At 38.3% G+C, this 26,439-nt stretch overlaps 1 protein-coding gene across 14 annotated transcripts in view; it reads right to left on the reverse strand.

The window, feature by feature from the left end:
• DOCK10 (dedicator of cytokinesis 10) overlaps nt 1-26,439 on the reverse strand; it is a 135,934-nt gene that overhangs the window by 35,380 nt on the left and 74,115 nt on the right. For 13 of the 14 annotated variants that reach the window (XM_072344260.1, XM_072344252.1, XM_072344261.1 and 10 more), the window contains exons 10-27: nt 25,971-26,054; nt 25,003-25,158; nt 23,288-23,509; nt 22,529-22,651; nt 21,800-21,882; nt 16,974-17,096; nt 15,644-15,723; nt 12,507-12,694; nt 11,920-11,985; nt 11,179-11,271; nt 9,177-9,300; nt 8,905-9,026; nt 8,165-8,251; nt 7,540-7,632; nt 5,082-5,200; nt 2,533-2,602; nt 862-975; nt 177-248 (exon numbers count right to left, since the gene is read on the reverse strand). In XM_072344260.1, coding sequence (XP_072200361.1) covers nt 177-248; nt 862-975; nt 2,533-2,602; nt 5,082-5,200; nt 7,540-7,632; nt 8,165-8,251; nt 8,905-9,026; nt 9,177-9,300; nt 11,179-11,271; nt 11,920-11,985; nt 12,507-12,694; nt 15,644-15,723; nt 16,974-17,096; nt 21,800-21,882; nt 22,529-22,651; nt 23,288-23,509; nt 25,003-25,158; nt 25,971-26,054 — 2,019 coding nt within the window. The remainder of the gene's footprint in view (nt 1-176; nt 249-861; nt 976-2,532; nt 2,603-5,081; nt 5,201-7,539; nt 7,633-8,164; nt 8,252-8,904; nt 9,027-9,176; nt 9,301-11,178; nt 11,272-11,919; nt 11,986-12,506; nt 12,695-15,643; nt 15,724-16,973; nt 17,097-21,799; nt 21,883-22,528; nt 22,652-23,287; nt 23,510-25,002; nt 25,159-25,970; nt 26,055-26,439) is intronic. The other variant, XM_072344250.1, reaches the window with a different exon arrangement.

Raw genomic sequence — 26,439 nt, forward strand, 5'->3', positions numbered from 1 at the left:
CCTAACAGGTCATAGTCTTTGTGGGCAAAAACAGTATTTTAAAATGTGACAACCTTTTGGTTTTTTCACCGCTTAAGAAGAAATCTTCAAACACGTTTATTTCACGTGGTTCTGCATTTTGTATTTTCCCTTAGAGCCTGATTGCCTCATTAATTAAGAGCAACACATATGCTTACCTTTGTTTTCTTTGTATCAACCAAGTACTGTGCCATTGATTTTATTATGACTGCAAAGAAGAACCAGGAGTGCTGTTCAAAAGAAGGAAAAAACAGGAAATATGAATATATGACAAATATTTTATGAAGCCAATTCCATTCTTTAGAGATGGAAGCATTTCTCAGTAAAGCACGCTGGTAAACTCTACATGAGAAATAAATAAAAGAGCAGGAGTACTGTATGCTTATTAACTGGAGCTTACATTGTATCAGTTTCTTATACCTTGTTTATGGGAGGACCTCGATACTTCTTATTTTGGTAACCACCCAAGGACAACAGTTCAATACAGATGTAAATAGCCTACTAACACATGAATATTCTCTATGCAACAGCTTCCAAAATGAGAATTAAACAAAAAAATCCTAAGTGCTAATGTCATATTATGCAATAATTAGGTTTCCCACACAGACTTAGAGAAAGAAGGTAATTTTTATGCAAACCATGGCACTCTGAGAAATGAGTTATATTGAGAAGCTGTTTAAAGTGTTGCAAGTCTTCTCTGTTGAATCAGTTTAGGTTGGATTTATGCAAAGCTCATGCAGGAAAAAAAAAAGGACAAAAAAGAGGGGAAAAAGATATGACAAGCAAGCTTCAGGCTGAGAACCAGCTGTAAAACTACAAATGGTCTAATTCATTAGCATTCACCTTTAAAACCTGTTTCACGGTTACTTGGTCATTCAACTTCAGAAGACCAGTCATATTCTTGGCCAGCTCCTCATGAACAGTCCTTTCCTCAAATGATTTGGTTCTGAACACATACTGAAGAAGGAAAGAAAGTCATCAAAATAGGTACTGAAACAAACACAGAAGGTCTCAGTAGGTGAAGATAAATTATTCACCTTGAAGAGCTGACAAGTTTTGCCTTCTAAAACATCTTGGCTGAAAAAATAAACTCACACAAACTTTAGTTCCCTAGCAGTAATGGCACAGTTCTACTCTCCTACAAAGTCTGAGTTTTAAGCAGAACTTGATACTGATTTCAACTCATTGCATGAGGTATTTATACTAAAAATCACTGCCACAACCAATTATTTTATCCACCCCCAGGAGGGCATCGGATCCTCTAAGCTGCCTTCAAGCCATTTAGCCAGGGAGACAAAGAATAGGCAAGCAGAAGGAGTGAGGAGGGTTTTTGACCCACCTAGGCAGAGCCACCTTTCACTTGCTCCTTTCTTCCAATGGCAACTGTTAGAGTTAGTAGCAACTCTTCATCCTGAAAGGTGTAAAGCACCCACTAGAACTGATAGAAGGGAAACTAAATCCCCCCATCAGGCCAGGTCCTCAAGATAGGAATTTATCTATCTAACTGTCCAGAACTAATAGGTCTACTATTGAGGCTTAATAAAATCTTAAGCTTATAATTTGTTACTGGAATCAATTATGGCTTCCCAAAAACAAGAGCACTGCAACCACACCAGTTAGGAAGAACTCTTATTTCAATACAAACAGAAGGAATGTAAAAGAAAGGACTATCTCTGGAAAACATCTTATTACTATTCAGCTTTATTTCCAGAGCAGATGCAATAAGCTTCTCCCTGTGCAATTTGACACTTCTGGGTCCACTTTGTTAAGTCAGAGTAATTTCACATTATTACAGTATCTGAGTGACTCACAATTCTGAATTTACTTATTTGCAAAATAAAAGTAGGTATTATTCATTTCCTTACAGATGGATAAAAGAGATTAACAGTTATTACCTTTTGGCTGCTGCTGGAAATGGGAAAACAAGCTACATTGACTTTGGGTACAGCCTGATTAATCACCTGCTATTTCAAAGATTTTTAACCACAATAGGTGTCCAATGCAAATCTCAAAAGTTATCAAGCAGATGCTAATACCCACTAAATTTCCTATGATTACTATAATGCTTAAATGTTACATCCATTATTACTTTCACGGCCTCAACATTTCCACTGAACTTCAATAGAATCCCTCTGGGTTTCAGTTATGGTACCTGAGATTAGAATTTGACTAAGGTGCTCAGATGCTTCACCCGTAAAACACACCTCCATGAAGCATGAAAGTAAACCCACACCTTGGAGCCATCAACCAACAGTTCTCAACACTGAAACTAAAACTGAAGCGCTGAACGGCTATTCCCTGCTGTGCATGGTAATTTGTCCAAGGTGGCACAAGGAATGATAGGACTGGAATTCACTCAGCCTCTTCTAAGTCTTGTCTTATTTGCTCACTGCATGAGCCACCCAGGCTGCCAGAGGCAGAAAGCTCCAATGCAAAGGGTAGAGACGAAGAAAGGAAACAAAAACCAAAACAAAATAACTACATACAATTTCTTAAGTTTAACAGCATTCATACCATCACATAGGAATTGATGCAGTTGTCTAGCTGTTCTTCATGGCATTTAGCAACAATATTGGTAAGAACCCTGGAAAATAAACAAAAACCTAAAATGCAAATTGAACTGTTTTGTGTTACAAGGCAGAAAAGGGTCATCTAACAAATCACTTTATTCTGTTATTAAGACCCAACTTAAAACAGTCCTGCAGTGTCTGTGCATTGCCTGGGTCACAGCCACAGCCCAAGTATCTGAGTAGGCTGGGCTCTCATTTTTGTGCAGCAGGGAGAGGTTGGGCATTCATGGCAATTGGAGATGCTTTGAGCTTCTGTGAAACACCCTGGAGATCATTAATATGAAAGAATTGCTCAGGTCGTGCAAACACCAAACTCAACCCTGTACTATTAACAGCAGAGGTGGGAAGTACTTGAGATCAGGTGTTTCAAGGTTTTCTCTTCAATTTTTATGTGGGCCATCTTTGCTTGATTCCATCTTGTTTCAGGAAAACACACAAAAGACTGAGAACACTGAGGAAGAAGTTATCTTCAACTTAACCACATGATTTCCTCATTTAGGACCTCTTTTTTTCCCCCCACCAAATTTAAGGTATTTGATATAGAAAACATCCTGAAATTCTAGGATCTTAACTTTATGTTAAAAGAATAAGAAGGAAACAGTTCATAAAGACAAAAACTTGGTAGAACATATCTCAAATTCAAGGGCACTCATAATAATAGCACAACTAAAATGGATTATTAACACACAGAAACACCAACATACATGCCAGACTCTGGTCCATATACAAGCAGCTGTTGCTAATAGATTGGTGATCTGGATACTTTCTACCAATTCTTACTATTGCAATCAAAAGCTTCATAATTCTTTAAAGGTCATATTTTTCACATATATCTAATTTCTTGTTGGATTAGATGTAGTAAAAGTTTTAGAAAGACACAAATTCTATGATGAAATTAGTTGTGCCCATTCTGATCCTTCAGCCTTTACTCTGAATTGAAAATAAAATCAGCTCTGGCAAAGATGCACAGAGAAATGATGCCATCTCTGGGCCTCTGGACAAGTAAGTAATCATGAGAGAATATGAAAGGCATAATGTTTTTTCCCCAACACATAAGCAATTCTAAGCTTTCATGCTGTTGTTGCTGCTTTTAATAAGTTCAACACAATCTGCTCCAAGCTATTCAGAACAAAATACAATGTGTGTATATATAGGACACATCAATGAATAAAGCACACAGCAGATGAGCAAATTCTTGTTGACATCAACAGTACTAGCACAAATGCCACCATATAAACAAGAAGAAAACTGAGAATTCTTTTTTTTTTTTTTTTTTTCCTGTAGCCAGGTGGGTTCTGATGCATGAAAAAAAAAAAATAAATAAATAAAATAAAATAAAATAAAAAATCATCTTTCTATTTTTCCATCTAATCATTAAGTCTAATTTTTAAGTAACTGCTTCTTCTATTCTAATAATTTTCCTGTTGGTCAACTGATACTTCAATTCCAGCCAAGGTAAGGATTCTCCCTAACTAGTCTTAACAGTAGTAGATCTGCTGGCCATGAAAGCTTCTGGAACAAAGGTCCAATTGTCTCTTTTCCTCTGAAAAATGCATGCAGTCATGAAATCACACATTTGCAAGGAATGTTTCCTAGTGCCTAGATGTGGTAGAACTTTGTTCTGCAAGATGCCATGAACCCTTGATAAAGTATACTAAAACTCTATTTTCCCAAGGCTAATATGAGAAATTCAGCTTCCTCATTTAAGTTTTCCTGGTTAATCTTTCTTCAGAAATGAATCCTGGAAAATAACTGAAGAAAATGTACTGAGTATAACTGGGCTGTTGAGGGCTGAGCGTTGTCATTTTTTCCTACTAGCTACAGTTACAACTTTTAGTTACTGGCAGGAGTGCAACAGAAACACCACTATGGCCAAAAGAAAACGCAGGGCAACTTTCTGCCCTCCTGCAGAGAAGAACAATAATCTTTCCAGTATTTTTTTTTCCTGCTGCACTGATTAACAGCATCAATAAAAACAATTTCATTACGTGAGGGATGAGAGGCTCAGAAAATCATTCCAGCTGTTTGCTAGCTCACCAAAAAACACTGCCATTGCTTTCCAGCTACTGCTGTTATATATTTCTAATTAGAAAATGCCCTAGAAAAGCATGACTAGTATGTTTGACTCTTCGTTGGCTGTTGCAAGATGCGAAGTTTTTTCTATGCTGAATTCCACATCCTCGCATTCAAACATAAAGTAAAATTGATATTAGGGTTCATTAGAAGTACTTAGCTCCTCGAGAACGAGACCTTTAACTATCATTCCTATGGGTACAGAAACGCATTCACTGTGATCAGTGGTCTCCTTGTCGGTACCAGAGCCAATCACAAGATGCCATGCTCTTCCAAGAATTACTTGCAGAGCCCTGTGTTAAGGGGAAGCAGGCATTCTCACTTACTGAAATGTAAACACTGTGGTCAGCCTTCATGAGAGCAGCTATTTTTGGATGAACGTATACAATTATTTCCTTAATACAAAAACTATTCAGGTACCTGGTCACAGCTGTCATAACTTCATCATCACTGTTTTGCACCAAAACCCAGAAGAGCTGATTCAGGACTATGGGAAGAAAGTTCATAATTACATGGATCTTCTCTATCCTCAGCAAATTCTGTAATGGACATGAGAAAGAAAATTAAGAGATTTCCAAAATGAAAGCTAATTATTCCTCTCTTATTTCAGCCTGTAGAAGGCAGTACGGCCACAGTGGTAGGAAATGGGACAACTAAGTGAAGGACTATTTCCACATGCAGTTTGTTTTAAATACGACCACCCATGAAACTATAAGTATTGTCCACATCTCAGAATTCTAATCTTTTGCTCTATCCTGGTTAAAATACAAAGAAACAAAAAACCTGAACCCCAAACAACAGCACTAAAAGAATGAACTATTTTTACAACATGAACTTCCTAACATTTTTTAGGTAAAATCATTCTGTGTTGAGATCTGGTGAAATGTACTTGTTCTGGCCAAACTAATTACATAAAAAGCACACTGACAAAAATATTTACATCCTAACTTTATTAGAATGACACTGTATTACCTTCTCTGATCAACGATGATATTGAGATCTTAAAGAATACAATAAAATCCTTTGAATTCCTTCAATTTTTGTATTTCAGTGATTTCCAAACCTTTCCTAAATTTCTTCAAAGTTATCACTGGTTTATAAGTAAAAAGAAAAATATAATCCTGGATAGCATTATTCCTTAATTATATTGCATAGTTAATCCCTTGTTACACACAACATTATCTCTGTTTCCTACTAAAATCAATGAAATTCTTTAGAAGTTAAGCTAAAAGCAGCAAAAACGCTGAGATTCTGGTTATTTTGATAGCTAGAAAGTTCTGAAGATTGGATTCCTAAACTTCGTCCAACATGCTCAAAAATTCACAAATAAGGTCTTCATTCAATAACACATGCCTTGATTTTTGAAAGCATTCCTTAATCACTTTGTTAAATTAACTAGCAAAAAATGCCAGTATTTAAAACCAAAGCAACCCTGGTCAAATCACCCCTAAGGCCTTTCTCAGAGAACTGGGGCTGTAATTTACTGGAACATTTTGTTTGCTTATTCTAGAAAATTCTCAAATATCTTTATAAAATCTGCTCAAACATTAATGACAAATGAAAGAGGAAAATCACGTACAGGATCATAACATCTAAACCCCCAAACAGCCATCAGATTTTACCGGCTGCTACAAGGAAAAACAATAAGTACCAGCCACGCACAATGTTTTAGAGCTAATACAGCGGTACAGTTAATGTCATAGCCATCATTCAGTCTTCGTGCTTCTCCTCTTAAAGTTCAGTAAATAGGCTGTAGGGTGCTAACTCATGAATAAAGTGTTGCAGCTCTATATTAACCCAACGCTCTTTTAAAACTGCTTGCTATGTCTCTGCTACCTCATTTTAACCTCTACCAAATACAGACATATTTATCATAGAGTCTGAATCATTAAGCTTGGGAAAAGCCTCTAAGTCCAACCATACACTCACCACCAAAACACACCCCTCAGTGCTACATGTTCTTGAATACCTCCACAACGGTGACATCGTTACCTCCCTAAGCAGCCTGTTCCAGTGCCTCACCACTCTTTTCAAGAGGTTTTTCCTGATATGCAACCTGAGTCTCCCCTGGCATAACTTAAGGCCATCCCCTGACATCCTATCGCTATTACCTACGAGCAGAGGCTGACCCACACCTCAACACAACCTACTTTCAGGGAGTTATGGAGAGCAATAAGGTCTCCCCTGAGCTTTTCTCCAGACTGAACATCCCACTTCCTTCCGCTGCTCCCCATAAGACTTGAGCTCCAGACCCTCCACAGCTTCATTTCCCTTCTCTGGACACACTCCAGGGCCTCAATGTCTTTCTTGTTGTGAGGGGCCCAAAACTGAACACAGTACTTGAGCAGTGCTTATTCATTTTGGGTCTGCAGAAGGGTTATGTTCTTACTGCTTTCAGAACTGGGCAGGTGACTAGTACTCTTGATTTATACAGGCAAAGTACCTCCCAAAAGCACTCTTAATTAGCAACCGGGTTTTCTGAGAGAAAAATCTTGAGACAAGTAGGAGGCAAGCCCATGATATATTTAAGGGAACAGAGGACTAGCAGCAATACCACAGGTCAACAGGCCCCAGCTCATTTATTTTGGACAGCCTTAGAGGAACAGAGCAACATTCAACCATCTTTTAATGGAAACTGAGGCTTTGCATAGGCTGGATTATCAAAACTGGGGATAAGGCAGATGCACCTGTACTCTAAATTAGAAGGGGAATGGGAGACACATCTCTGACCAGCAATACAGTTGCTGCACCAATGAAGCCTAACTGGTGTCATGGACTCATTTCCCACTGTGAAGACTATGCCATGTTGAAAACTGTAGATGAGAGAAAGTTCTAATTACCATTTTACAGTGTAATTCTGGGCTGCAGGTTACTTTACCTTACAAGAACTTATAAAGTTTGAGGTAGGAGGCTGAGAGAAATCCTTCTCCCTTTCTTGGCACTGATAGAAAAAGTTATTCAGGTATGGATCCTAAGTGATAAATAAAAGTTCTCGTTAATTCTTTCTATAATATAAATTAAACTCAATAAACTGTTTATAGCAATCTCCTGTGATACTGAAAATGACACACAGTACCTACTGTCTTAGACATAACTCCTTGAAAGATCAAGTTATTTAGCTTAATCCATTGGCTACTGTACACCCTATTATACAGAAAACATTTCTAGGTCCTCTGACCAATCCTTTCTGTGTTGTGAGCAATTAGTCATTTCCTCACAATCCAGGGCATTTCAACATCCAGAATTATTTTCTTAGTGCTCACAATTTCTTTTCTTCTTGTTACACTGATGTTCCATAATGTTTATTTTAGTATGTTTTGAAGTAATTTTTATTTTTCCTTAAAATGTGCATTTCATCATTGTCATGTCGCTGTTCTACACTCAAGTAACCTTCAAATGTTAGAGAAACATAATACAAGACTTGAGAGAAAGCATCTTTCAGACTTTCCTTGATGCTTTTTACTTGTAAGCAGATAACAGAGCTAAGAGGAAATTCTTCTTACCTGAGTATTTACTGTTGATACAACAAAAGTAGACACTTTGAAAAGTGGCTTCCCACTATCTACCCATTTTACATCACAGCCGATCTGCTATTAAAATAAAACAAAAAACATATTTTGCACTATTTCCTATACATTCAAGTCAGCATCTCTTTTTCACTGCATAGGTTTGCTCATGAGCACGTATGAACTGTGATAGCTATTTGTATGCAAATGGATTTCACAAATAGAGAACTTGTGCAACAAAAGCCAACTTTTTTAGCAAGAGGTCATCAACATTATAGTTCAAGGGACCACATCACTGCCCTACCCTGTCCTCATGACGATAGTAAAACAAACAAGAAGGCACAAATAACCCAAACTGGGCAGGATCAGTGGGAAAAAGTGATATCACACTGCAAAGCTGGAGAATGAATCATGATTGCAGATCACATCAACTGGAGAATGAATGTCATATGGCCTGAGTTTGTCATTCAAGGTTCTTCCTGGAGTTTTGGAGATTTTAAGTATAATATCGTAGAAGAAAATTACAAAATACACTTATTCCACATATGCTCCTAAATCAGCATCATATGCCTCACAACCCAGTGTTACACACATTTGCTTATATACTCAATGATACTATACACATGAGCATTCCAAAATGGATAACTTTTAGATAAGTGTTAATGCAAACTTGATCTCAAAGTGTTTGCAAGTAACTACTCTGTGCTATTTGAATACATAAAGGTATGAAATAATACCTTTCCACTAGCAGGTTCTTGAAGGCTTAAGTAATTGGGAGGCAAACTGCTTGCTACTGGCACGTTGTGTTCTTGGGAAGCAAGTTGAGCATCTTTCAACAAAGGAAGCCATGCGTATCCCACTGCACACAAGAACAAATTGAAATGACACCTTGGAGAATAAGCTGCTCAAATTTAAAGGAAGGCAATAACATCCAGACAGAAATTCTGAAATCCTTATTCGAATGTACATCACTTATATTTATAATTAAAAGTAATTCTGCTACAGGTACCTGGTGTTTCCAGAGCCTCTTTCTTTTTGGCATTAGCTTTTGCATTTATGTCACACGTGACATGATAAAATGAAAACAGAATGTGGTGTTTCTTATGGAGTTGAGTGGGAAGTTCAATTTTCACCTGAAATGTAAAATGTTACACCTCACTTTAGTTTAAATATCGATTAAACCAGGCATCAGAGATGGTCTAAATGAATGACATCTCTTTACACAGAGGTCTAAGTACAGTCTGCCTTTACTGACAATTGTTCACTTGTGTGGTGCTGTTGCTGCCCTGGTAATAGATACTCATTTATGAACATTGCAAAGGAAAGTCATCTGTCACTTTTAATTAAACAGCTTTTTTCTTCTCTGTCTTGTGGATGAACAGTTGCATTTTGATGAGAGAGCAGAAGACAAAAGAGTACAGAACTAAAGAGTTATAGACCCTGCTTACAAGCGATAACTTGAACTTTAGCAGTCGTAAACAGCCATCACTGTTATCTTATTTTTTAAGGCAATCTAAATGAAAACTAAAATGAAATCTCTGCTACTTGTTCAGCGTAATGTCACGGCTTACATAAAAATCAACTTTTATTTATGATTTCTGGTCCATCTTAAATGCCATGCCATGTCATCCACAAATCCCTACAGATTTGGACTGACATATTATTAACCTACTGGGATAAATACACAAAGTAATCAAAATATGTTACCATAGGAACTAATGAAAAAGACACTCTGCCCTTCTGAACTGTGATAATGCTTATCCAAACTGATGCTGTGCTTAAAGTAAGGCTTAGAAATTGTTAGTAAACGTTTCCAATGTCAAATCAGCTTATGGGTAAGAATCTAATACCATAAATATAGATATGAAATGGGCTCTCAGGCATGGAGATTAAGACAACATTTTTGATAACATTCTACATTATTTTCAAGACTTTGTTTGCTGTTTTTTTCTGACTAACACAAGTAACACTTAGGACAGGTGCATGCGTTTTCCAGCCACATCATCTATTAAGGTCTGAGTTCAGTTCTTCATTTACACTGAAGGTGATATGCCCAAAGCACATGGCTCATTGAGATCACAGAGCAGCACGCTGTCAGATGTGTTATAACCCTTAACACTACCTGCAAAGGAGTAGGATGAATGTAGGATGAATCTACTGAAATTAATTTTGATGGAAGGATCTGATGATGACCTTAAGGGTCCTTTTCAACCTAAATTACTCTATGAAGATGTAAACATCTCACCCCAGTTCCTAAGCACAAAGTTTAAATTAATGCCTATAGTTGCTGACCTTACCTCTGTTTTAATGTTTAGAAGCTTTTCAAAGATCAAGTGGTATGGAAAACACTGGTTAACTACTCTGCTGGGGTTGTTTGACAGCATTATCGCTACGTAGAAGCAGTAGTGAAAAACCCATAAAAAACGTATGGCATTATCACACCATCACATACATTGGTCACTGAATTTAAATTCACCTGCAGAAAGCTTGGAAATCATAGCTGGTGTTGGTGAAATGTAAAAATGCATGGTAAAGATGAGCGCCTAGCATTTGGCAAAGGGCAACATACAAACAGCGTTCTAGGGCTGCATCTCCCAAAGTATGAGCTAAGCTACTTGCTGCAGCCACTACACATCACTGTACATTCTGTTCGGATCACTGGATAAACAAAAATGCCCCAGTGCAGATCTTATATGTCAGAAGGATTTATTCTGACATTTCTTTCCACTCTTCATCATAATGTTTATTGTTTCCATCAAATTCAGAGATACATTGAATCCTTAATGCTATCCAGACAAGCATTTTAGAGAGTAGGCTGTTCCTAATTAACTCTACAGCATCTAAAATGTACTCAGAACACCTTAAAAGAGGAAAGACTCACTGAGACATAACACAGTTATGTAGACTGACACAATAAAGTTCCAAACTGTAACAGGTATTCTTCGCACATTTTCCTGTCTCATTAGCAAACATGTGGAATTAGTATTTTACGAGTAAAAAAGCAGACTGACCTCATCATAGAAATCTGGATTCTGGGAATGATGTAGCACGGCGGTGTAGGCTGCTGTTACAAATAATGGTCCACCTGGTTTCCCATAAATACGCTGAGAAAAGCAACGTACTTCGATTACATTGTCAAATTTTGCTGATGATAGCACTCTTGGTATATCTAATACACATTGCATTAAAAGCAGTATCACAAAGGATTGATAACTGCTTACAAATTTATATTTTTAAACAAACTTCCAGTAATAGTTCATTGATCCATGAAAATTACCCTGAATTTACTAAGCAATGCACTCCTTAGACTTCTTCCTTGCTGTTAATTATTCCAAAGCCTTCTGCAAAAAGCTTTACAAAAGCTACTTTCCTCTTTATGAGGTTCAATACGCAACAAGGTTTTTACTGACTTCCACTAACGATCCCCGTGCTGGCACAGTTCAGTCCAGAGGTTCTCAATGACAGCTTTATTCATGGAGAACTGACACAACAACAACAATACTATGCTACAGACCTCAGTCAGTAACCAAGAATTAAGTTTAAAGTCTTTTAAGTTTTTGCCTCATTCTTTCTGATGAAGCATCTAAAGCTCAGGAAGAAAATTCAGGTAAATAATGAATTTTAGACCAAGCAAGTTTCACCATAAAAACAGTAAGCTGAATTGTTCCGGATCAGTATAGTTCCCATTCCTGGGTTTTATAAGTAGTGCTCTCAGAAATAATGCTCTCTGAATATATTTTGGAGAGGCTCACCTTCAGAGGCTTTGCTCCTTCTTCATCAGAGCTTTTAAATTCAATGCATACTGTTATATTCCTTGCCTGAAAAAGAGAAATGTATTAACACTCAGAACAGGACTGGGATGGCCATAATAATGCAGACCAGCAACAAGGGGTAAAATTAGCTCTTTTCAAAATCTAAGAAAAACGTGCAGATTTGAAATGCCTTCCTGCCTTCCCTCCAGTGCTATCAATCAACTGCAGAGAAGCAGATTATAAAGTGACCAGCACAAAAATGCAAGCAGTCCTCAAATTTCAGTTAAAAAAGAAAATTCCGGGTTTGTTGCATCTGCATACATTGTTTCATTAAAATAGGTACCTCCTGAAGACTGAAGAAGCTATTACCTCATTCGCACTAACCCATGGAGCAGTGATAAAACTAATCCACAAATTTATTCCATTAAATTTGTAACATTTCATAACCACAAAAGTAAAAAAAATATCAGTGATTTGCATCACCATTTTCCTTTCCTATCTGATAAGTTCTCCATCAAACCAATAACAAAGCTCACGTAATACATACCTACTCAATATTGGCCTGAATTGATCATCACTTACTGTACCTTATTGAAATGCTTTTGGCTATCATACTTGAGGTGTTTTGGATATATGTATATTTGGTTCTTGTAAACTCTGTAAGGCCGAGAATATTTTGTTGATTCCTGCACGAACTCCTCAACTTCCACTGTAGGTTGATGTTCCTTTATGTCATTAAATGGCTTGATTGGGATGAAGGATGAAGTTACACAATCTTCAAAAGAAAAGAAAAACATCCCTTATGACCTTTTCTATACAGCCTTTACTAAGAATAAACAACACTGACATGCAGTGGGTCAAATTTCACTGTAACATGAATTAATGTAAATCCAGAATTACATACTTCAATCTGAAACACTTTATCTCACTGAAGTTAAACAAAGCAGCACTGTAAAACTTCTGACATTCACAGTATTTGAAGGTGTTTGATGGCATAACAGTACTACTGGTATGCTGACAGTTTCAGTGAAATAAGTGATGAATATCTGACACTGTTTCTAATTAATTTTACAGTCCAATATCTAATCTAAATCCTTTCTGTCATCTAATAACGTAGTAAACAATATGAAGAAACAAGCAGCACAGTACTAGATTAAATACACAGTGTAATTGGGATGACTGAAATCCAATTAAGAAACAGAAGATGAAAACAAAAACTGTCACCCAGACAACAGAGAGAGATTAGAGATATTCTGTATATCTGTACCACTGGATCAGTAAGACATGCAATCTGAGCGTAGAAAATGTGAGGACTATTTGCATAAAAGCACCTGGGAAGGTTTTGGGTCATCAACTTAGGGGTGTCCTGAGTGAAAAGCAATTTGAAGGTTCTGTGCAAGAATTCTTTTCTTAAACCCAACAGTGACCTACTGGAAAATCCCACTGATCTGTGGGGAGGAAACTGAAAGAAGCTGGTGATCCCTTGCATATAAGTATTCTCACTTTTACTTTCTTCAAAACCAACATGAGGGAATTGCCAGTTTCAGCATAGCACAAGTCTTCTGCAGCACAAGCAGGCGGGGGTAGAAGCAGCCATAAAGGCTGCTTTCGGTTTGTTTTGTTTCAGACAGACATGGAAAACTTTCTTCCCAGCTAGCTGCCCACTCAAATTATGCATCTAATTCACTTGTGTACCCCCACAACAGACGCAGCTTCTGATTTAAACTGGAAAATTCCATGAAAACTGTTGTCTTTCCCCATTCAAAATTAGCAGTGTTAAAATTGAACTGCTAAGTTAAATCACTTGCATTTGTCAGCCAGAAGGGACCGCTGATGGTTGCAAAGAATGCTTAGGAAGGTTTGTTCTCTGTACCTCCAGCAACAGGGCCAGTAGGCAATAACACCAATTTCTCCACTGCTCAGGGGAGACTCTCAGGGTTGCATGTGAAGAGTGTTTCCTCTCCTGCTATGAAGGTTCCTTCCAGGCTGCTCACTGGTCTTGGCCTACAAAGCTAAGATCAAATCCTAAACAGCTTTCTGTTTGGGCAAATCTCAAGCAACTTATCTTAAAAGGATGTGTTGTTTTTTGGCCACCTGTCCCTCAAACTCGATTTATAAGCATTCTGCCTATGCCTATTTTGGCCATTAACCTTGCCTCTGACTAGAGAAACCCAGAGCTGGCAGGAGGATGAGCTGACAGCACTAAGGTCTCTCAGCAGGACTTCAGCTGTGGGCTCACACTGAGCTTCTGGTAGTCCATGAAAAATTCACAGAGAAATAAAATCGCATTCAACTGCATACAAAAATTGTTGTAAGTAATATAAGTATGAAGCTTTTCAATAGCAGTAGTTCAGATGTCCTCTACAGGCTATTACTGCTCTCATCAGAAGTAGCAGTGATGATAACAAGAAGCCATCTGGAAAAATCAAGCCTTATAGAGTCTGTTGTGAAGGTCTGGTCTCTGTGCCTCACATTTCACAGATGCATATGCAGAGGCAATAGACCAGTTTGCTTACAACCACATCATTCCCAGCTGCAAGGCCATCAGCTACACTTCACAACCGTCCTTTGCACAGATGGTGCCTCCCAGTTCTGGGTTTTTAGGTATATTTTAGGGGGGAAAGCAGGGGGAGGGGGCATGGCTGTTTCAGAGTTCAGACAACAGGCAGGGACCAGGCATCATTAGTGTTTTCTTTCTTTCCCCTTCCTAAAACTACATTATTTTGGCCTTTTCCCCCCAGTCTTATGCAGTAGAAAAAGCAACAGATTTCTACAGACTTAGACATCTGATATATCACTGTCTCTAGCTCTTGTTGTTGCTATCTCAAATAACATCTTACCAAAACAAAGATCTACTGCAGTTGTCTAATACAAATTGATGTTAATGTGAAGCAGAGCAGTGTCCATCCCCAGAGACACAATTGTACCAGCAGCTTCTTGACAACATCTGTGTCCAGCTTCCTTTGCTTTGGCTTTTCTTGGCAAAAAAGGGATCTTAATACCAAGCAAGACCTTTATTTTTAGTGGGAAGGAGATGTTACAGAGCTGGTACAGCTGCTACTTGCTGTGCTTGTACTGAACTAAATAACAGGGACCATAGATGCAATAATATCTGAACAATAGTGACTGTTAAGATTAGTTCAGAGGAACTGTGATAGTCCTGAGCTTTCAGCAATAGCAGGTCACAGCAACATGTCCCTTGAAACAAAAACTAAAACATTATTAAATTAGAAGCATCTGTACTAGGAGTTGCACTTTTGCCAGAGTTGCCTCCAAATGAAGTCCTTCATCTCATCTGCATTCTTGAAACCTGCTGGTAACCACATCCCACATGTGCTGATTCACAGAGGATATGTGCATCACAGGCGACACTGACAGTACAAGGCTCTTAACATCTAGCTGAACAGAAGCCCAGACAGTTCTTTGGCTGAAAGTCTTACATATCAAAAAGTGACCCCTGTACTTTCATCACATATGGAGACAGCAGGTTATGTTCCATATTCCGAAAGCATATTCATGCAGGTGGAAAAGAAGAATGGTGTAATTAAATGAAAAAAAAAAAAAAAACAACAACAACACAGAATCAGGCACATTCACTCCCAAACAATTGCATACATTTTTCTACACAGTGATGGACAGTTCGCTACCAGAACAGCCTCATCACCACAATTCAGGACAGAAAGCCTACAACAACATCCTATTTAATCATAAAATGGAATCATACTTGGATGCTCCAAAGGAACACAATCAACTGCGATATCCAAACTGCCAGGTATGGTCTGTATTTTGCTAATCTTCTCTGCTCTGCAATTACAGAAATGAGAACATTTTAGAAAACCAGAACAAGGAACAGAATAGGAATTAAATCTAAATGAAAAATAGACCTTGATTTAAGACAAAAAATATGCAGTAAACGCCTTTAAAATAAACCTGTTGGTGGCCAGACTCAAAACAAATGCAACAGGAAGGAAGAAATATTTTTTCTTTCTTCACTCCTTCTCTACGTCTTCTCTTTACAAGCAGTCACAGGTTATGGAAGAGGAAGAAACTGATGAACTAACAGTTATCCTTGCAAGAATTAACACACTCACTTTTCCCTTCTACAGTCTGAAACAATTGTTCTTTAAAAGTAATTCTGTGACCACTGAGACATGAGGAGCTTGATAGAATCATGGCTTCTGAAAACTGCTGTGCTGAAAAGGGACTGAGATGTATTCCTTGTGCCTAAGCAGCTTGAGATATACCAAAGCCATGATACTAAATTCATTTTTATCTAGAAGATGCTTCAAACAGACAAAAAGAGCAAAGACAATTCTTATTCAAGTACCGAGAATGTCAACAAAGTTTAGTGAATAGTAACAGTAAGGTAATCCAAGTGATTAAAGGATTGATCCAATTTCCCTAGTAGATATCCAATCTTTCTGTGATCTTATATAAATGGAACAGGAAAAATTATATTGTTTCTGGGTGCACCTGAAGTAAAGAAGAAGAAGAAATTCAAGCTTCAATTCTCATGTCACTCATCTGGTCTTTGCTGCAGAATTAATCTGATCTACACCTACGTGGAAGAATGCCCAGCCACACTGATATTCATTAATTCACACACTGTCAAACACTTGGAAAAGCTTTTTCTTTCAATGTTCTCTCTGCAGTTTGTCACAGAGACTCAAACAAACCAAACCAGGAACAGAGGAACTATTAAAGAACACTTTTTTCACACTTCCACGTGTGTTGTTTGATTTTGCTTGTTTTTAAGATACTGTCCCATGTTGGTTCCTTTACCAGCATCTCCTCTGATGGAAGGATGAAAGCCAATTTAAAACATTACTACCTTTAGGTTACAGTAACATTTATTAATGTGCCAAATGACCTTCCAGGAAAACTAGAAAACTGAAAGCATTCTTTGGCAGATACTTCCTAATGTGAAAAACACTAATTTAACGCGGCTACTTTGGCACGCAGCACTAAAAGATGAAAAAACCTGTGAAAAATAATTTGCACAGCTTTATAAAGCTTTTATACCTTCTCAAATAGAATTAAAAAGCACTCCTTACCTTCTGTATTCAGCTATTAGCTTAATCAAATCTTCCGTGGAAATCTTATTACTTTCTTGCCTGAATAAAGGTGAGAATCGTGAGTCTCTGTCAACGTTTCCCTGATTATCTTTGAACACTGGCCTATAAAGAAAGAAAAGCAACACGTTTACAAACATATCAGTGTGAACGTTTGAAATTGTCATGTCATCTTTTAATAAGGATATGACCTGAACTCCTGCACAGATTTAAGAACTTTCTACAGAGCTTCACACAAGAAAGCTTTTCAGAGGTGTATCTCTGCAGGAGCAGAGACAGTTCCAGTGTATTTACACACACTGACCCAGTTCTGCAAAGCCTTAAGATTCTTTACATTATGCAAATAGTCCCAAGTCACCTCAGACACAGCCTGGCTGTTGACAGCTCAGAGTTCTTGCATTTCAGTGCTAGAACAGATCATCACCATCATCCAGTTCGGCATCCATTCATTTTTCCCCTCTTTATTTTTGGTTGCTAAGTCTCAACTGAGAAAGCTGAAGCACTTCACCGCTTTCACTTCCCACTCCTCCCTCCACTGATCATTTTAATAGAAGAAATTACAGCAAAAAACATCAAATTGCAACCATTAGATCTCATCACATAAAGAAGCATGTGCTTGTGCAAAAACAGGGTAGAGACCCCTGGAGAGTTTTCTCATGCATTAAATCTATTCCATATCTTCCAGAAGCAAGACACCAACTCACTGTGCCTTAGCTTTCCTTCATAAAACAAGCTTGTGGAACACTGACTAAATTTTTTGTGAACCAGTTGCTAAGTGCCAAGTGAAATGGAAAGAAAGGATATGGTTTATAACCAGGAACAATAAGTATCAGCTGTTGAGCACACAGGAAAACATGCTCAGATATTTCCATTCCTGCTTGTTGACACTTGCAGGATTTAATTAAGACGTTGCAGTGCCCTTTGTACAGCCCCAAGGGTCACACACATTGGCTGGACTGGATAATGTAACAGCTATCCAAATTAATGAACTTTGGATTCAACTGCTGTATGCTAAAACATTGCTTAACAAAAGTAAAATGTTCTTGACACTAAGTGCTGTTCTGTGAATCATTTGGCCAATCTTTCTTCTTTAATTTACTCCTCTGTTTCACTGCCAGGGAGAAGAGTAATTGATGCCAGAAAAATCGCTGCCAGATACAAAATAATGGAGTAAAACCTTGGAAGAAGATCCCAAGGATGAGTACAAACTCACCCTGTCTTTAATTAATTAACTGAGAGAAATACTATTATTTCATTTCTTTGTAACTAAAGAATAATAGGCCCTCTTCTATCAGATTTTTGCTTTCAGGAATTGTAGGGAACAGGGTCCACACCAACACGCAGTGTCAAATATTTAAGTTACTTGGGAGAAACCAGACCCAACTTCTGGCAGCCATCAGCTATTTTACAAATCCTATTAAACCATCCATGGAAAAAATTAAATAGCTTAAATAACTATTACAGTATTGGTGACATTATGACGTGCTCAGCATTGCTTCCTCCTTCTCCAGACTACCAGAGAAAACCAAAATGTTGAGAAAGGATTTTGGCTGTGCCACTGGGCTCTGCATTGCGATTGCTGAGCAAACCCAGCCTCTGTGGGATCCCATGAATAATTCCCATCCTGAGGCTCAGCACCCTGGGGTATGGAGGCACTTAGTAATCCGGGCTGGGGGTGTTCATAGTTTCAGAAAGAGCCAGGTCTGTGTTGGAAGTAGCTCACTCCAAGAACACTCACCCCTATACATGTAATTCAGACAGCCACTGAAAGCAAGCAATAGATTAATGATTCCTCACTACCTGCTACTTATTTATTAGATAGGTCTTAAAAAGAAACAAACAAACACAGAACCAAAATCCTGAAGAAATTAAGAAGAGCATAAAAAATTGTCAGATTTCACTATAGAAAATGATACTTTTCCAGTTATTTTAAATGTTTCAATTGTTCTACTGTTCTGATATAATCAGCTGATAGTCCACAATTACAAGAGCTCTCTAAATGCAGAAAACCTACACCAGGTTTGTAATTTCACATTGACACACACTTAAGTAGAAAATTATTTTGGCACATTGCAGTTCTAACATGAACTGTATACCTGTGGGAGCACACAGGCATCAGGTCACACCAGTGCCAGCAAGAAATCAGGGAGGAACCCTGAGTCATCCTTTCACATGATGCTACCAACTGGGTGCCACATGAGATAATTAGTGTTTCAGTCATGTACAAAACTCAACTGTCAGATTTTGATTCACTAAACATATATGTAAAAATCACAATGCAGTCATTTGCAATTGCTTTAAAGGGGAATATTTCTGCAGAAAAAGAGGAGTGAGGGTAATGCCAGAATGGAAATGTGTTTTCCAGTTACTTCAAATGCAGGGCTTTGCTATTTATCCCAGTAAGACCATTTTTTTCCCCCTGTAATATGATAGTCTCCTGTGGAAACTTCTATTTTCAAGCTGAGAAAATAGAAGTACAGAGCCAAATTATACTTTGCTTTTACTGAAGAGTGTTCTGAGTAACGTTAAAACACAAACAGATGTAAATAAGGGCAGAATTTGACACACTGATCTAAATAAATTCCTTGTGCAACTCCACTGATGCCAACAAGATTGTACACGTGGTTTATTTGGATAACAATCTTCACACTGTTATCTCATCCCCATAAATGATTAATAATGAAAAGTTTTAAGAGTTGATAAAAGCACCCAAGTGTATTTTCAGTAATTAATCCTACAGATGGAAGGAAAGCTCCTTAATGTTATGGGCAGTGAAGCACTGAAGTAGGATGACATCCAAAACTACTGTCTTCTGGAGCTGAGGGATGTCCATGAATTCCAGGTACATCCTCTGCTCACGTGCAGGCCATCTGTGTAATGCACACAGTAACTGGCTACAAAATGTTGAGCTTGCTCTGCATCTGCTAACACAAGCACGTATTTCTATTTTGATGTGGGAAATCATCACCAGAATATTGGTTAAATAAACGTATGTAGGAATGATCTGATGCTCTCCTATGGAAGGTGTAAAATACAGCATGATGTGAAAGTCTTTTCAGTCTTATATTCCTGAGGAAAACATCAGACTAACATAGGAAGGCTGGGAAAGGCTCGGGCTCCTGAGTATCCAAATTCCCACTATACTGAGGCGCACACACACACACACACACACACACACACACACACACAGACGCAGTGACTGAATTACAGGATGCATAACTGAATGTACAGCCACCAGCAACTGTCAGCCAGAATAGAGTAAACAAAAAGCCTCAAGCCAGCCTGTCGCCCAGCCTGCACGTCTTGCCACCATACCATCTATTACATGCTAAAAGTAGCCCATCAATAAAAAAACAAACACCCATCGATATCATTTTGATGAATGGCCCCTTGGCTACGCAGGCCTACTATTATATTAATGAACACCCTTGACATTGCTGTGACAGATCAGAGCACATTTTCTGCCCTTCTCCTGAGCATGCGCCCACTTTTCCAGTTCCCAATGGATACTGAGGAAAAAAAATGATGTCAATGAAAAATAAATGTTTTCTCAAATGGCCACAACTTCATGTCTGCTCCTTTCCCATCCAAGCACCGTATGCTAAAATCATACGCTTTCACCTACACGTTGAAGGACAAGCCATGCGATTCTGGTGCCCTGTACTTCCACACCAGAAGAACACAGCCACAGAGCTATCCCTAATGGCCATGGGCAGCACCACCACGTGATGTTTTCACCTAATGCTCTTTCCTTCTTCTTTTCTACAGCTTCAAGCAGCCCTCCAGCAGGCCTGCTGGGTCAGAACAGATGAAGAGGATTGCTTGTGCTTGCTGATGGATGACCCTTCCTTTTTATAGAGGATATAAAATATTGTATTCCCTGCTCCATGCATGGCATAGACAGTGCTGCCAGAGGGACACACAGAGTGGCTTGGTCAGAGAGCTGTTATCACAGGACAAGATGAGGAAAGGACAGAAAGACTGAGAAGGAACAAACAGAAAGGAGGACAGAGGAATTACTAGAAAATCTGAAGAAATAATGAAAAGAAGGCAAACCACATCTATTTTGGCAACTTGATAGGAAGGGATCAAGAGGCAGAGGAAAAACAGATTGAGGATGGCACCAGTGAGTAGCACAGAACAGACCATACAATGAGCCAAGGGAAAGGAGAACAGAGTGGTAGAGCAAATACCATACATTGTTACTGCTACTGCAATAAAACCCAAGTGACCTTCCAAACAAGAAGGTAACAGGTCTCTTTCACCTAGCAGACACAAAAACAGCAAATGCATTCACATTACCATGGCCTAAGGCACTGTACTGAGGTCACCATTACTACGGGTTCATGGTTATGTTTACTTGAAATGTGACAGGCAGAACTTCAGACTGCTGAATCTGTACTTTATGTGGCTATTACACCCTTGTCTCTGACAGTAACTATCTTTGTAGGAAATGATTGTAAAAACTGGGACTTTGAAAACCTTTCAGTAGTTTTTAGCACCAAACCACTGATGGAGATCATGATATCTAGATTATGTCAGTTACCTCTGTTATTCTCTGGTGACTTCACTACTTAAACAAAGGTTTCCAACACAGTAGCATATAATGAGAAAGTAACCAATACTCATCTGTGAAAAAACAGGACAATGAACTAGTAAAGCTGCAGGATTTTCTGGGGGTCTGCACCACACAGAAAGCTTTGCTTACTTTTAGACAGAACAAGTGGAAAGCAATAATATGATACAAATCCAAGAGTAGAATAAGCTATAAGATATTGCTACAGATTATAAAAAGAATTAATACATACCTCACTGACCAAGCAAACGGCATACGGTATTTTCCCAGCTTGCTACAGAACTGTTTATTGGATTTTAACACTTTCTGTGCACACTACAAAACAGGAAAAAACAACAAGGACAACAATAAAACCCCTATGAATTGTGTCACCAATAAGCCAGAAATGTCTACAGCACAGGATAACAAACTATCCCCCTGCTGAAGAGGTTGTAATGGCCCAAAATAATTGGATCTGATACTGCTCATGGCAGAAGGTTCTGGGATGGGACTACTGACAAATTAAATCTTTTCAGAGTCCTTAAAGTCAGAAGTACAGCAGTTCAATTACTATTCCAGTTTGCTTTTATGGATCTATGGCAAATGCTCTGTCTGTTCTCAAAGAGACACAGGTAGGTGCCTACCCTGGTTATGTGAGCATACAAAGCACGCTAGTTTATAACTCATATACGATTACTGAAACAGAATTTCACTTGGTTAGGACATAACTAGCATAAGAATGCACCATGCACGAATTCATATGCTGCACTCAAAATGGCATTTTCTTCATTTTGTGCAAGTGGGTGAAAACATTTATAAGATTGTAGTTGTTCACCACGTAATAACTTTATCTTAATAAAATTAGTGGAGTTTGGGCATTTGCTTTCTTAGGACAGGTGACATTCACAAGCAGAACTACCAATGTCTTCAGCTTCCAATAGGTTGAATCTTACAAAGAAGGAACTTGTTTACGTTACATTACCTTATAAGAATCAGGATTCTTAATGTAAGGTTCAGCGCTGCTGGCAATGTTTCCTGTGAGCACCTTCTCTATTTTTGCTACTAATACAATCTCAGAATGAGGATTACTTATGGAGAAAAGAGCCTGACAATAAAAAAGAGGACAGTAAGAAAAGTATAGGGCAATACAGATGAGATGAAATACTGCCAGTGCTCTCTGCTTTATGGAAATGCCATCAAACCAAATTCAGAAGGCATCACAAAGGATCTCTCTCTACGTATTTAAGACAGCAGAGGGAAGCTTCATATTAGCTCTGCAGTAAGATTGTGCCCTCAGCACCTTGCAAAGATACTAACTGAAGAAACACACACTAGAATCACCTAACCATTCATCTGGGACAACACTAATATCAGCCACACCTCATGGGAATGGCACTGAGAAGAAATGCAAGAGCGTGGGAGCACCTGGAGGTTAACACAGTGTTTAGATGAGGCTTTAAGTTCAATTTTGTACAGATGGTTTGAAAAACATCAGTGAATGAGCCAAAAAATTCAGGAAATGTTCAGTCTCTCTAAATGACAGACATTAATTTTTTGAATTGTGAATGGGTTGTAAATATCATGCATCTGTGTCCAAGTACCACTGATATATATTGTTTAAGAAAGCATGTTACTGAAAAAAGAACCACTGGTAGTAGAGAGCTTCTCCAATGAAAATTAATACTACTGAACTAAAACTAGTCATGAGAGCACTAAGTCTCATAAGCCACACATGGAATACCTGTTTTGGGTACTTCAGCCATTCTTCTGGGAACCCCCTGACCTGTGGTTCTTCCATCTCATTCGAGTTTATATTGTCGACAGTGCCATTTTCTAATGAAAACGAAGAACCAGAAATCATCTGTCTGACGAGAGCATGGTTCAAATCCACATGAAAATCAGCAGATATCTTCCTGCCATCCCTGACATCATACAGTGCCACGCTCACAAAGAAAGGCTCCACCTGGAGAAAACACCAGAAACAAAACAACGCAGTAACCAAGAGAGAGAGTAAAATCTTTTGTTAGAACCATAGAAAAAAATAAAGTAAATGAAGACTGTTTACAAATTACAAGATTCATTGAAAACACATGTTCACCCAGCAACAAAGATTCCAACATTTAGGAGCTTTAAAGGTAGCTCATTGACACTGGACCAGAACAGCAATCAACAGCTTACACAGAAACTTGCTGAAAGAATACAGAAGTGTCTCTGTTGCAGATAATGATTAAAGCAAATTAACATACCCCAGAGAAATGCTACAGAATAATTCTAATGCAAATTTGCACTCATTATAAAAGAATGGATAGTGAGGGTGGGCCTTCCAGGGAGCATCAGAAATGTGACCAGAAATGATGACAATTGTAATGAGATGAAAAATGTTTACTGGTACAAACACAAACGCGTGGGTGTATTATTCAGTGGGAAACACATGTTCTATTTTGCTAGGAAACCAAGAGCATGCAAACAGCTCTGACAGTACCCACTTGTTCTACCTCATAGTGCCAGGGAATTAAACTGTATGACTGTAAGTAACCTCCAAAGAGCCTTCACTGTTCTGATGACACACATCAGTCAGGATAAGAGAGACAAACTCGTGATGACAAGTTCTAAGCCATTTGGAAATCAGAATCTTAAAACTCAGGAGATAAGGGCAATGTATCAGCAGGTACATTATCCTATGCATTTGCAGCCTCTGTAATGAGCAAGCACATGCCCTTGGTTCAGTTATCGTGACTTCCCTTAAACAGCTATTCTAGTCTGCCAAAAAAGTATTGATCACATTATGCTGAATATGCACTCACTGAAGAGGTCATCGTCATATGGAAATAAACAAAATAACAATCAATGCCTCATGGAATGTATGGAAGTTGAGTTTCCAGGACACTCATTTCTCCAAACCTTCCCTGCTTCTGAGAAGAATTAACCTAAAGCTACGGACTGATAATGACAATTTCCCTCTCCCTGAACTTTATTCTTGAAGTAAAGATAAACAAATTTTTCTTGCTTTGTCCTTTCCTTAATATATATTTTTATTTTTAACTCTGGACTTTCCTACTTGATGAAGCACCCAGTCCTTTCTATTTGCCTTCTCATCTGTAATCTAATCTAGCCCCCAAACTCTCTGAGAAAAACAACTAAAAATACCAATTACCCACCACCAACTGATACTCAACTGCCCCTTTACGTAGATCTTTGCAGTTTAAACTTGTTCTTATAGTAATTGTAAAGCATCCTCGAGAGTCTTAACGTCTTCAATTCCCCATTCAACCAACCATAGCTAAAAGTTTGCAATTTAAATCAGCTTCAAAGTGCTGAAAGGTTCCCCAGCCTCATCACTTGTTTCAAAGGGACAGGCTGAGGGGGAGCTTACCAAGTGTAATAATTGCAGAGGAAGTCTTTTCCAAAGGGGGAGAAAGGAAAAAAAAAGCACACAGGGAAATAAGCAAAGCTTACATTAGTTGCAGGATCGTTTTCATTTTCAGTAACGCAGGCCTGGAGATTCAAACTGAGGGATTTGCAAGTTATCAGGATCCGCTTTGCAGGTTTTTCTTCGAATGGCTTGATCACTGAGTTTGTCCCTGGAAACTCCTTTTTCTGAGGATTCATTGACTGAAATAAGTTAGGTGATTAGTTAAATATAGAAAAAACATGATAATCCAAAACTCGCCAAGCTTGCTGGAGGTGTTTACTATCACTGAATTACCTAAAAACCTCACAAAATCACTGCTGATATCTCCACATTCCTTTTTAAGTCAACCAACAATCGTTCATTCAGCACAAATGGAAATGTTATTTGTATCATGAAGTCTAACACTAAGTAAGCAAGCTGAGGATACGAAGAAAAGCAATCTGCCCTTCCTACCATTTCCAGCTAAACTTTTTTTTTTACATGCATATACTTTTATACCTCTAATGGTACCGCTCACTGCTTTTTAAAGCCATTCACATTTTGCAGTAAAATTCAGTGCACTGAATAACAACAATAACAAAAAAAAAAACCCCAAAACTGTTATTATTACATTCCTAGTCCAAAGAAAGGTTCTGTTCCTGTAATATTTTCAGTCTGCTTTTTACTGACTGAAAGTTGAGCTGCACTAGACACAAACTTTAGCTACACTAGATGACCTCCAGAGGACCCACCCAACAACAACCACTTTGTGATAAGGGCAGCCTACACACAAACATCTGAAGAGCAGGGACAGCATTTTTCCCCCACTCATTCTGAAGTTGAAAAGAAGCACCATTTCCATTCTGCTTTTATTTTCACCCTAACAGTCCTGTGCACACAAATGTGATTAGCACAGGCAGAACTCTGGGTTGCCCACTGAACTCCCAGCCATACAGGTAATTTAGCTAAGCCTGTTAGTTCAGGCATCTGTATTTAGAAACTTAAAGGAACTTGAAAAGGTAATTTCACTTACTGCTATATCAGGATCCAGGGAGAAAAGATTTAGTCGCTCTGTATTTCGAGAAGCTTTCACTGTTTCTTCTGTTTCTGTGATGTACTACAATGACAGAAAATAAGTCAGTTTTCTGCACAAGAACAGAAACCCATAGAATTGTTAAACCTTTAAATGAATGACCAATATGTCACTGATAATAACAGCCCTCATTTCTGCAGCAGGTATTCCAAAGTGCTTTCAAACATTCTTTGGAGGTTATGCCTTGGTTAAGAAGGATATACAGCCCACAGTATACTTCAAAGGAACCCAAAAGCAATTAAGTAATTCAAGTTCATATATGTTACTGAAGAGCCCATTGTCAAGATACCAGAATAGTGGCTCACCACACTGAAAACGCTTTGGGGATTCACAACCCAAGGGAAAAACAGCCTCCCACAAAACAAAATATCTCCCTGGTATCACATATATCTTTCAATTAAATTAGCGA

The sequence above is a fragment of the Excalfactoria chinensis genome, chromosome 9, assembly GCF_039878825.1.
Source record: "Excalfactoria chinensis isolate bCotChi1 chromosome 9, bCotChi1.hap2, whole genome shotgun sequence".
Classification (NCBI taxonomy): Eukaryota; Metazoa; Chordata; class Aves; order Galliformes; family Phasianidae; genus Excalfactoria; species Excalfactoria chinensis.